Source organism: Falco peregrinus, chromosome 9, assembly GCF_023634155.1.
Source record: "Falco peregrinus isolate bFalPer1 chromosome 9, bFalPer1.pri, whole genome shotgun sequence".
In the NCBI taxonomy this organism is placed as follows: Eukaryota; Metazoa; Chordata; class Aves; order Falconiformes; family Falconidae; genus Falco; species Falco peregrinus.
The window spans coordinates 11,829,989-11,843,633 of NC_073729.1; the positions used below are offsets into that span (position 1 = coordinate 11,829,989).

General features: G+C 36.9%; 1 protein-coding gene across 3 annotated transcripts in view; it reads right to left on the reverse strand.

The window, feature by feature from the left end:
- The window catches only part of SYT9 (synaptotagmin 9), a 72,197-nt gene that overhangs the window by 23,677 nt on the left and 34,875 nt on the right, over positions 1 to 13,645 (reverse strand). For all 3 annotated transcript variants that reach the window (XM_055814594.1, XM_055814593.1, XM_055814595.1), the window contains exon 3: positions 11,205 to 11,751. In XM_055814594.1, coding sequence (XP_055670569.1) covers positions 11,205 to 11,751 — 547 coding nt within the window. The remainder of the gene's footprint in view (positions 1 to 11,204; positions 11,752 to 13,645) is intronic.

The window sequence follows — 13,645 nt, forward strand, 5'->3', positions numbered from 1 at the left end:
GATGTGGATGTAGAACTCAGGTCATTTCTGATGGAAAAAAATCTATCTTGCTTTCTCCAGGCCTAAATTTGACAGCTCACACATATTTTAGCCATCAGATTCTGGGGAAGGAGGAGAAGATTCAAATCTTTGTTGAGCAGGTCATTGTCATGTATTTATATTGCAGAGAGTAATCAAAGGATGGTGATTTGCTTGTTCTGCTGTTCTAGTGAATTTTCTGTGTACATCTCCAGTTATTTGTTTACATTATCTCATGTGGCTTTTTGTACTGTTTACAAGACAATATATCCAAACTATAGCAGGAGGATATGCATGAAATCTGAGCCTCAGTGGGAATTCTTTCCCTGACTTTACTGTAGTCATGATCTTATCCTGAGTACTACTCATTTCTACCTGCATAAAATGTTGTGGTCCCAATGGTGAAGTTTATTGTTGGATTAGCATTTACTGTAAGATTCTGTGCTCAGTGGAGTGCAGACATTGAAAGGTTTTCATTATTTTAAAGTAATTCCTTTCTTCCTGATGATCATAAATAATTCTCTAGGGGGCTTGAAACCAAAGTCTGCTGTTTTCTTCCTATCTTTTTTGTTCGCGTTTGTTTGCTTTATTGCATACATTTTTATTTTATTGTTGGGGTTGCTTAGAGGAGTTATCGTAATATAGATCAGATGGTTGATTAAACCACAGCTGGCTTTTAAAAATATTTATAAAACCCCAGTATGCTTTTAAAAAGAAAACACACACAGAGTTCTGTGAAAACTGAAAACAAATATACAAAATACAGTATGGAGAATTGTTCTTTTGCTCTTCCATGTAAACTTTCAGAGTGTTTGGGTAGCAGCTTCTATATGAATAGAAAATATTAAGTATTGGATGATATTGCCAATCTCCTATTCACTGCTACTTTAAAAATAATTTTACTGCAGGAAAGAGAAAAGTAAATTTTAGGTAGGAGGAGTGGTGGATTTCAGCCACTTGTACTGTGGCTGTTAGAAATTGGTTGCCTGGCAAGCAAGGTTATGTTTTCTGATGTTGTGATAAACTGCTATTTTTAAGATGCCAGATTTGACCCAAGAATCTGAGTGGGGAATTTTATCCCAATAGTTCATATAATTAGCTGTGAAAACCTCCAGCTGTCAGTTGTTTTTTGCTTCCCTACCCTTCACAAGCAAGATGCCATTACTAGTCGGAAATCTTCTTCCAGATGGTGTATGTAGCTTTAATTTTGAATTTGTGTGATGAAAGGAGTAGTGAATGTTAAGCACTCAATAAGGTAAGCTGTAGCTTGTGACTACTGTTTTCTTGAGTAAATAGAGCAAGGTGTTTAACCAAGCAATGAAGTGCCAGTAACATGTAGCCATACAAATCTCAAATGCCATGATACCACAGATGTAGCTAATACCATCTTGTCATTTGAGCCCGTCATGTCACCAAAGTACATTCTGTGAAATATTCATTCCAATTCTCTGCTAGGAAGCCATAGGAAAGCTCAGACACTGCAGATGACTGTATGCTTCATTTACCTCTGTGAATACATCCAGTGAGTTCAGCAAGACTAATTACAGAAGTTATTATATCCATAATTCTAGAATTTGAATGCACGTTGCAAATTGCCTTTCAGTGTTTGGGAAGACCAGTGCAGAATGCGGAGGTTTACATGTGTTTGTCATTTAATCATGGATTTTTTCATGAAACACTGTACTTTATACATTGTTCCTGATACACATATATCTTTCTGAATGTTTAGAAAAATGTGTATGTATGAGGAGAGATTAAATAAAATAGTGAGTTAAAATTAAGATCTCTGCTGTAAAAAGGTAGCAAACTTGGAACTGATAAATCTTGATGAAAAACTTTTAGTCAGGTTATAGGTCTGCAGTTTTGCCATTGTTTTGTTAGCTCTACTCTCAGAAAGACACTTACAATAAGAGAGTGATGTCTTTCTCTCCCTCTTCCCTTGGATAGCTTGGCTTCCAAGTAATATATTTTTAACAAAGTGATATAATGGAAAAACATAGCTATGTATCTTTCTGTGATAATCTGAGTTACTACAGAGCCTTGGAAGTGGCCCTCATGCTCTGAAGGGCTGGGGATTGAATAGAGAAGCTGCCACATACATCTCTGAGGCCTCCCAGGGACAATTAGGGCCTCTACAATATCTGGAATTATACTTGTTGATCATATAACCAAATCTTAGCAAAATATATTGTCTTTTAAAGTTGCGACTATCATTTATGTCAGTTCAGTTGTTTCATCTTTTATTTCTTTCAGACTATATGATTAGCTGCTAAGATTCTGCTAGACTGGGAGAAAAGCTAAAAAAGCTATAGATACATATATAAGACATATTGTGGGAACTTCTTCACCAGTCAACTCAAACTTCAGCTGCGACTTCTAGTGTTTCCACACACACACAAAAAGGCAGGGGGGAGGAGGTCTGGAGAGAACCCTCATGTAATTATTTAGCAAATGTTACAGCCTTATCTTGATTTTGGCAAGCTCTATAATTTAGCCTGTAAGCATAAAAAGTGTGCTTCCTAAGCACTACCTACAATTATGATCCAGTAATGCCTTCCTTCTGTACAGACAAGGTTTTGTCCTCTGCAACAGGACTCTGGAAAGATCTTGGAATCCTGAATGGTTAGTGTGAGACAGGTTACATCCTCTAACAAGAGTTTGAAAGGGGACAGACAAATCTTTTGGTAAGAAGAAAAGCCTGTATATAGCGGCACTTTCTTTTCTGTTTACCTGGGGCACGGATACTAGAAAAGATGAAGTCAAGGCTGACCCCAGCAAGGACACATTTGACGATGTGTTAAACAGTCAGGTATGGTGTGCAGGACGTGCTTCCCAAGTAGCTAGGCTATCCCCTGCACAAATATCCAGTATGTCTTGGTAAGAGTTCGGAGCATAGTTACAGTGAATCCCTAAGTAAAGAACACACAATAACAAAAAAGTGCACTTACTGCTTAAATATGAGACCATGAGAAAATAACATGAGAACTGGGTAAACAGACTGTACGCAGAGGAAAACTGTAAAACTCTGAAATACCCCGTTTGGTGGAGAAAGATGCCTGATGGCTGTGATATCTTGTGGGGATTAAAGACTAAAAATGGCTTGAGGCTTTTCACACAAGCACAGTATGTTCAGAGGGAAGAATACTTTCAAGTTTGGCTCGAAATATTGAAACTAAATTTAAAAAGTAGGATTTTTCAGAAATTTTGATGAATCCATAAGCTATTGAAATGCCCTCTGTGACCTCTTCTAGAAAAACAAAGTAAGCATTCCCAAAACTGTTCAATAATTAAATGCATGTTTGAAGTGATTTTTTTCCCCCTGCCTGGCTAAATACATGTTTAAATTGAAAGTTATATAACAATGTAGAAAAAAGGCACAGTCTAATCTTGAATTATGTGCGGAATGGTTACAGCCAAGATCACCTTAATACAGCTATTTTAGCCTTAACGCTGTGAAAGTGCTCTTTGCTCAACTTTGAGGAATGGCTGCCTATGAATTGTAATATACTAGAGCATTTTTGTGTTTTTGTTTGCAACTCCACTAATGATTTTGGATGATACAATCAAAGGACAGGGTTGGCTCACTGGGATGACATTTTGGTTTTGCTTTATGTGCAGTCTGTATGCTATTGTGGGCTGTTTCACTGAAGGCTATCTCCAAAAGCCTTGTTTAGAGAGAGTTTTCTGGGAAAAAGAGACTTGGCAGAGGAAGATGAGAGGAAAGGAGAAGGGGGATTTGTAGAACAGGGACCGTTACAGACTCTTCCACTAAGCTGGAAAACCAGGAATTTAGGATTGGGTCTAACATTTTTTAGCGTGCAGCTAATGTGTCGAGGAAAATGTTCTTCATTCACTATTGCTGTTCTGGGGCTGTCACACCAGGGAAACATGTATGGTACAAAGACAAAATAGAGAGCTCAAGAGTATGCAGCATTGATGAGCAGGGGAAGAACCAGTGTGGAAACCAGGATTTTATTCCGTTTTGAAGCATAATATCCCTCACTTGACTTGGAACATTTTGTTCTGATAAAAACCAGGAAGTTTTGTTCCCGTTTCAACTTTCAGAATTTTTAAAAATGTTGCAATAGAAGTGCATTCCAAATAAGAAATCAAAACATCTTATTCTAAAATTTCAGTCTTCTCATAATACTTTTTATTTTTTTAAAAAAATCCTTAAAATTCTTTAACTGAAGTTTGTCTGCTTTATTTTTGACTTTGTTTTTGTTTGTCTGTTTGTATGTTTTTTGTAGACTGAAAAAGCTTACTTGGAAACTCTGATGTCCATACTTCTGGGTTCTGTGAACTTCAAGTGGTACATACACAAATACACAGGTCTCTGAATTACCATCTTCTTAAACTAATCCCAAAACCCCAATAAATGTTAGCTGAGGCTTCAGTGATACTGCACGATTCATCCTGTTTCTGACCATGCCTGTGGGGCACTTGCACGGAATAATCACCATGATTTTTAGAGACAAGCTTGGGGTGCTTGTACCACTAACTCAGGACCAGCCTAGCTGCACCTCAAACCATTGCTCTTCAAGGCATTTAACTTTTCTTTACTTCAGACACCACCCCAAGTTTTATTGAATATTATTCTGTATACCCAGTTGCTCCAAAGAGAATTAGGCATCTGCTGTCTTAAAGTTTTCTGAAAACATATGTCAACATTTTATCTCTATCTTATAAAATTGTACATAACTGTATCTGTCCTTTGTGTAGCCATGCTGAGTGCTGTCTCCTAATCTTTTAGATGTATTTAATTTCTGACAAACCTTCTCCTACAAAGTAATTAGCAAAATCATTAGATTAAAAAAGAAAACACAAGAAGTCAAAAGGAAAAGCCTTGTTTTGAAAATGAACCCATTTAAGTACATGGTTATTAAAAAATGTAAAACTGTAGGAAAAACACTGGCTACAGCTTGTCCTGCACTGTACGAAGACTACTATATCTGTTGAGCTGATGCTGAAGGCTTATTAATCTCTTTTGCTTCCTTATGTGGTGATCTGTAGAAATCTGAAGAACTAAAGATCTATGACTTTTCAGCATCTTTTGACTAAGAAATGGTTCATTACACATGGACTTCCATTTTTTCTGTACATTTCATTAAGAACAGTCAGAAAAATAACAAAACAGAGTGACCTTTGTGACTTAGGAGAAGATGAATATTCACTGACCTGCCTCTTGACAGCAATCATGCTTTCGATATTTTTCTCAGTACTTCTGGGTTTGGTTGTGGAGTTGTTGTGATTTTTTTGAAATTACTCTAAAATTTAAGTGAAGTGAATCTTACCTCTTGTATTTACTACCTTAATGTGTCTAGCCATGAAATAATTGTTGTTGCTCCTTAAGCTTTTGGCATGCTTTAATGTGGGCAAGACACATGGGTTTGCAAATCTATCTTTTCTAGAAAGACTTGCATTTGATTGCCTCCCTGATGCCAAAGCCTACTCATTTTAAACAAATGGAACACCAGATTAATACTGGATATTTCTGTACTACGAGGAAAAGAAAAATAAATCAGCTAATGTTTCCCATTTACTGCTACAGTCCTAAAAGTAGACATGGCACTTCACATTGATGGTTTGGATTTGAATTCATACATAAAGCCAGGGATTTGGTTTGTTTCTGTTCCTTCTCAAACTGTTGACTCAGAAATTTTTGTTAACAATTGTAAACATTTTAGATGCTTTTCTGAGATCTCACTCAATGCCATCACTTTTCTAAACCCAGGAACTTGCCAGAACAGGAATTTTAGAAATACTAGCTAAAACATCTTGACAAGCTAAACATTTTTTAAAATTGGAGTAGGTGGACTTAGTTGACTTACTGCCAGCTACAGTATCTGTACACTGTCAAAGAAGATGAGCAGTGCTACATAGAGTAGATTAAGGCTGGTGCCAGGAATCTGCAGATTCTGGACCCGGTCTCATTTCTGCTGTTAAGTAGTGTCATGTCTGGAGCAAGTCACATCCTTTTTGTGTGAGTCTGTTCCACTGTCCATGAATCAGAAAAAGTATTTACCTACTTCTTTCAAAGCACAAGATTTAATTTTCTCAAGTTTTGAGGGTGTATACCCTAAGGATTATGACCTGTACCTATGCATGTGTGTTTGGCACACATTAAAATGCTCACAGCCTCTTAGCAAGAATGGTCCTGAGCAATGCAACCTGTAAGGAAGTGTTTTTTCAGTTTGAGGACAGAATAGTTTTGAACTGCAAAAAATCTGGTAGGTTTAGTCATTTTTCAAAATTTTAGATTTTTATTATGCATTCCATAAACAACTGACTGAAATAATTTAGTCTCTTTTTGTCTCTCTTCCACACATACTGTGGTTGGCATTAACATCCCTGAAACAGGGAACTTGAAACTTCCTTCTGGTGATGTTATGATTCCAGTTGCATCTCAGTTATACAACATAAATGCCTAAAAATACAAATTATGAAATCTTTCTTGGGCAAACTTGAGAACAGTTAGCATTTCTAGAATGCAGAATTTCAATTTTTATAACCATCCTACTTTTTAACTGTTTCTTTGTGAAAACACTAGCATGTATACCAACATGCAACTTAAATTCATTTGTTTTTTTTTAAATACAGTTTTGTTTACTGGATCTGTGCAAAAGCAAATCAGCATTTTCTGACACACTTGTATTCTTGACCACTACATATGCCCTAAAAGAGTTTGAAGATTCTTAAAAACAGGTGCAATCAATTTCTTGGGTTGGCAACTTTTAGCATATGCTAGCTCTTTCTATATGTCAAGCAACTTGATATAGAGCTTGTGTTTCTTTATAACTTTGAGCTATCCAGAACTATCTTTTGGATTTTCAGTGACCCATACACATTCTATAAAGTCTGTGACATGTTACTTCTCAAATTCTGTATGTATTACCTATGGTTTTCTTTCTGTAATCTCTTCTGTCTTTCTTTCAGAAATATATTTCTTCTATATTTTCACTTTCCTTTTGTATCCTGATATACTGGTTTTTAACTTTGGGGATGGGTGCTACACTCTTCAATGCTTAGCTAGAAACAAAAGTGGAAGTACTTCAACACAGCAATTTTCAAAACAACTTTTGAATCCTTTCTAGTACTCTGATTGTTTGCAGATAAAGAATAAACCATGGTTTGGATCTGACCAACTGATTTACCTTTTTCAGAGTTTCAGTTTACTTCACACCTTCACAGGAGGTGGATACAGCAGAGTCTCAAAGGAACCACAAGATAAGGATAAATGCTAACAGTCAATATACTGCTACAATTTGTAGAATATTAGGTGCGTAATCACGGGAAACCTTGTTAATATCCTTTGAGAAAAGAATGGTCTAGAAAGATTCACAAAAACAGGTTAGTCTGGGATGTTCAGCCTCAGAGTGAGATGAGATAAAGGTGTGAATAGGGTGTTATGAGTACAATTTTTTTTTTTAAGTGTATATATAAACTTAGACATTCTGAAAAAAAAAAACAGTTTTCATTCTACCATGCCTAGATCACAAGTATAACTATATCTGACAACTGAAAAGATAGCATCAGTGTCAAAAGCTATAAATACTATAAGACCAAAGTCACAAATTTGCCTCTGAAAATGAGTAGTCATTTTGGAAATGCTGGCCCAGCTAAGAATGGAAATTTACATTGTTCTTTCTTAATCCAATTATTCCTCTGCTCTAAGGGGAGGCCACTTTTAAATACTCCTCTTGTCTAGAAAGATCAGCTGCTTAGCAAGTGACAAAGGCCAAGCATTTTGAGAATCCAAACAGCCAGTATGAACCAGAGCTAGATTTCCAGTTCACAGAAATCCTTCTCCATGCTCTACAGCTGCCTGGTGATATTTAACAAGCAGTTCTTGAGAAAAGATTTTCCTTTCTGGGTGCCCAGCAAGTTGTGCAAGTGGATATGTAGCACCTTCTAAAAGGAAAGATTCTCTTTTATCTGAAATGGACTAATGGACAGCTTCAGGTCCTTCACAGTTGTTTATCTTACTTTGTGACAAAGCCATGCATTTTTGCCTGATCTGAGTCTGAAGATGTCAACCAAGGAAATATTAACATCCCTTTTCTCTTCAGAACATACTATCAGTCTATGAACATTGAAAAAAACAACCCCAAAAACCCCACCCCAAACCCTGAATGTGTTTTAGAGGCTACTAAATAAATCATACCAACTACTGAAACCCATCCTAAAAATAAAAAGCATCTTTCTTTCCTGATGAGCCAGAAACCAGTGTAATCTGTCTGGTAGATATACAAAAAGCTTATCTAGTTCATTTCATGTTCATCTAAAGTTGATCCACTTAATTATTTCTTCCATTAAACAGCCCACTGCTGCTTTTTTTCTGGTTGGAAAAAGTGTCAGTGTTACAGGAGAGAGATTTTATGCTCAGAGGACCTGGGATTAGAAGATCAACAATTTTGATATTGGAGATTTGTGTTTGGAGGCAGATTGCTTTTGAGTGTGTAGAAAATTTTTATGCTGACACCCGTCTGTGTTATGAAATACTTTCAAACTCTGGGATAGGAGCAGATGTTATTGTCCAAAGAATCAAAATTGTTGGTTTTGAATAAAAAAATCTTCCAGTGTTATTAGAAAACAGAAGAAAGCACATAGCATAATAGGTCTATTTAACGGCATTGTTTGCAGTAAAGCTGACATTTCAGGCATAATCTGCAGTGCTCACTTGAAATAGGCCATTTTCCATTTTTCTGGGCAGAGAAGGATTTAATACATTCTTTTATATTAGTGTGTCAAATTGGATTAGAACATAATAAAATGGAGAATGTAAAATAACGGCCTTTGGGATCACTGGTTATACAGCATAATAAGATGCACAAGGAATTAAAATGAATGTACTCTTCAGAAGTATGACAAACTTGTCATGTGTAGTTGTGTGGAACTTCCCTTTTTCTAGTATGTTTATCCCTTGTGGCTGCACTCTTTGTTGATCTGCATTGAGTGAATTTCCTTCATAAGTGTGCCCAGCATTTGTCTGTTTTGTAATTATTACTATTTGAAACAACAGGACATTCAAAGATAAAATGAGTGAAAATTTCCTACAGCCAATACAGTTTGTTTGCAACCATAAACTGCCCAATGCTGCTCAAAACTTTGCTAACATTTATTTCAGAGATTCACTAATACTGCCTGCTGGCCTGGTTTGGAGTGCAGCCACAGGAGTATTCACTTCAGCAGCTTCACCGAGTAGCTCATAGGATTCATGTTCTGCTGTCGGTCTGTGAGATACCTAGGCTACTCAGGCAAGGAAATGTGCTGAAACTTGGCTTCTTAAATGATGCTTGGAGGGTTTCTTATAACTTTATGGAGTAAGTTCTAACCTTTGAAATTTTGGAAACGTTAATTAGTAAGCTGAGTACTCCACACTTTCATTTATCTGATACTCTTATCTCAGAACTCACATTAGCCAAAATTGGATTGTGTGTCTTATGTCTTATTATTCATTTGCTTTGATAAGGTCTCCATTAGTTAAAAACTGGGTGACAAGTGTATATGGCAGGTCATGTGTTCTGTTTGGATAAACAAACTTACACTTCACACAGGAATTAATATTAGTAGGTGTTAATGAATGACTCATGTTTCAGTCCTGAATTTAATTTAATTTCAGAGATTACAGAACATCTGAATACAAACTATCTGCTGCATCACTTTTGAAATTTGGAAGGGGAAATGATTAAAAAGAAAATATCGGAGTCCATTTTTTGCCAGAATTAAAGCATGGAAAAAGGACTGGTACATATCAAAGTAATTCCAGTGTGCATGTGCATTCAATTTTCAGTCGATTGTAAAACTGAAAAGTTGAACTTGGGACACTTAATGTTGCATGAAGGCAGGCTTTCACTTGGAATGACTGTCATCTCTCTGTCAGATTCTTACTTTTCCCTTGCAGTTGAAAAGCAATAACTTTTTCTAAGATAAAACAGGTTCATCTTCCTTTGACACTGAGTGTCCATCATCCTGCTTGTACCTTGAGTGAGGGAACTGCTATTGCTGCTGCTGCAGTTCTAGTGTGGAAGGAGATTGTGCAGCGGGTGCACAAGCACGTTCTACACATGTATAGGTAACACTAAGAACACTGAGAAATCACCTTAGAACAAAGACAATGTTCAAAAAGAAATTCCAATCAAAAAAAAGGAATCAGTTTGGTCTGTAACATGGACATGCTACCAGACCACAAAAGTATAAGATGAAGATCTGCATTCAGGAAAGTATTTGTCTCAGAACATCCTTTACTTTTCAATGGCTTCTTACACTCAGCTAAGCATACACTTAAATGCTTTCCTGAAGTCTAACAAACTTACACTTTGATCTTACTGTTAGTAATGTTTTGTTTATTTCATCTAAAATGTGTACTCCATTTGAGTATGGTTTGACATAGCAAATGAAATATTTACTGACTCTTGGCACTAGTATCTCACCTTTGTGGATTTCTGTAATGTATCATTCTCATTGAAGGTCTGTTCTCCATAGGATGCACGTGATTAAATTCTAATAGCATTACAAGAAGGTTGTGTTATGCTTTGAGAAAAAAGCTCTTTCTTTACCAAAACTAATTTTTGTGATTTTGTACCTAATCACTAATTGGATCCCTGCATAGAATTTGATACCAGAGACTTTGGGATAACAGAAATGTAGAATTATTTTGTAAGATTCCCATTTCCCTATGTAACAAAAGTGATGACAAACAAAGAGTTAAACCAATTCAGTGTGTTTCATTGCTTTCATGGAACAGCATTGTCAAACTTCTGTTTGCCTAAATTATAGATGTAGTGTTAGCTCACTTTATAAGAATACAGTCTTTTGAAGGACTGAAGGTCATGCAAATCATGCAAAACACAGAAAGACAGGCAAAATAAGAAAAGTAGTATTTCCTTAAGTAAATTTTAGATTAAGTAAGTTTAAGAGAAAAACATTCTCCAGTTTTCCTACCCTATCAGTAGGGCAATGACTAAACCATGATCTCCTACGTAAGACATTCTTTAATATATCCAAAGAATGAGAAATGAGGACTGAAAATGTACTGTTCATTTCCTTGGATTAAGGTCAAAGCTTGAGAAAGAGAGAAAATAGAGTATTTTCCTTCATAAATCTATCAGACAATTGCAGTTATAATCAGGTTAAAAAAAAATCAGAAACAAAAAGATTTCAAAAAGAAAAATTATAATACTTACATTGGTGACATATTCAATATCCTTCCAAATATTACATTCCCTGGGAAAATCTGCCAAATCTAAAAAATTATCCACTATCACTTGGCCAATCAAGTCATGCCTGGAGAATCTGTCAAAGTCATACACAGAGAAATGGAGTTTCCTTGTGTTGAGATCATTGTATGGGACAGTAAATAAAAAAACTTCATCAAATACTGGATTTAGGGTCTTTCTGTGCACTTTAGTCTGGTGTTTTGTTTTCCTATCAGGAAGCAGATATATCTTCACATATGGATCTGAAGTTCCAGAGAAGTCCTTTGCTGGCAGGTTGATGGCCTTGTGTATCTTCACTATCAGCTGCTCTAAATCACAATCATATTTCAGAATAAAGTTCAGTTTTCCACATGCCTTGCTGTTACTCCTCCGGCCATCATCTGTGTCCACTGATCTTTGTTTATATAGCTCTGGCTTAATGCGGCCAATTCCTGTCAGTTGCTCCTGTTTCTGAACCTGCTGGATGTTGAAGTCCGGATTGGAGAGGTTGAGCTGTCTTCGGATTGAGTTATGCCTTAGGTGAAAATGAAAGAATTGAAACAGATTGTGTTGGAGATGATAAGAATCTGTGCACAGCTTTACTTGCATAAAGTGATAAAGCATGATACCCAACAGTTGTGAGAGCTCACCTTCAGCATTAGACTGCTAGTACCACATAATTTTCTGTTCCTGTGTCTTAAGCTAGTGGTACACACTCTCCAAACCTGGCTGAAGTACGTGGCAAATGCAATTTCATGGCCATTGCAAATCCAGAGGATCTGCCTTATTGGCAAGTATAATGCAACATGACTAAGAACTGTAGCTATTCTTATTGGTTATCATTTTCAACCGAATCCTTTCGATTAATGCCTATGAAATGGGTTATATTATGTAAACAGCAGTAGGATCTGGCCTATTATGCCAGCTGAACTTGCTGATTTCTGGTTCTAAGGTAAAGCTGGACAAAAGGAGGATACTTCCTGACATCTCTGTATTTTTATTACTTGTTGATCTCTACAGCTGCTCTATTAACAAGTGAGCTGTTCTGGTCTGAAATGGTTTGTTGACCACCCCAACAATTCTCTCATACCTGATGTAATAAGCTCTGTGGTATTTTGGCTGAAAAGCTACTTTAGTTTTATTACCCCGAGGAGAGAAATTTGCTTTTAGCTTCAGTCCAGTGAAATTTATTAACTGGAGTCACTCAGTTATTGTGATTGAAATTTCCACTTCATGAGATGATAACAGAAATCAAATTTGCATCCCTGTCAGAGTAGTGGGATGTGGAAGTTGTATTCGGTAAAATCCTAATCTTATATGAGTTGGATTCAACTTTTTTGTCCTATTCATATGCAGCGATCATTCAGTATATTGGCATGCCATGAGCTGTGGTTGAACACAGAAAGAGCACGTGGAAAATTCTCGCACAGGATTAGTCCAAAGCTATTTATGTTGAATGTAATCAGCAATAGTTCCTCTGCTTTCATTGTTCATTCCTTCCTTGTAAATATGTGTTTACACATGCTTAAAACAGCCTCTTATATACTATCCTATTTTTTCTCTTGTTGCATAACAAATATGTAATTTTATAGCTATCCATTAGTAATTTTCATCATAAAATATTATCATGTCACAAAATAAAAAAATAAAAAAATTATTGTTCGACCCTTAAGCTTCTCATGGCAGCGGGAAGTGCAGAATATCCTGGGGAGGAATAAAAGGGAATGCACGGGAGAGACAGCTTAGCAGGGATTGTAGTAGGGGCAGGTGCCTGGTCTCTGGCCACACAGCAAAGCCACAGCTGGCTACCCAGTTATGCCAGAAAGCAGCAGAGACAGAGATGAACAAATGAACAATGCAGTACAAGGAAGATGGGCCCCTCCTGATCGGTGAAAGAGACTTTTGCAGAAGACCTGGGCAAAAGTAAGGGGCAATGAAAGAAGAGCAAAAAGCAACACATGTATCAGCATATGGTACAGGGTAGGGGTGAGACCTGGCCAAGCCATGCCCTTGGGTACAGAGAGCCAGTGTAACTAACACCTGCTAGAGAGAGCCAGACTGGGAACAGCTGACAGAAGAAAGATCTGCAGAGATTCACAGGAAGAAGACATTGTCCATGCACTCAGGATGCTGAGGCAAGTTCTTCACAGATTAGGATTGCTGCTGCTTCTGGTGAGATGGCTATGCAGTGGTGATACCATGCATTTATCATTTGATTAAGTATCAGAATTGCTGCCTTGTTGCAGCACTAAAAGCCTGTATCTGACTCAGTACTTTCACAATATTGAAGACACACATGAGAGCTCTTGGAGTTAGATGTCGGATGTGAATCTTCTGTTGTTAATGAATCTCATGACATGCTTATTTCCCAGCAGTTTGAAAACACAGCAGCATCAGCCCTGTACTGTACTTCTGGGCTGTTAGTCCTT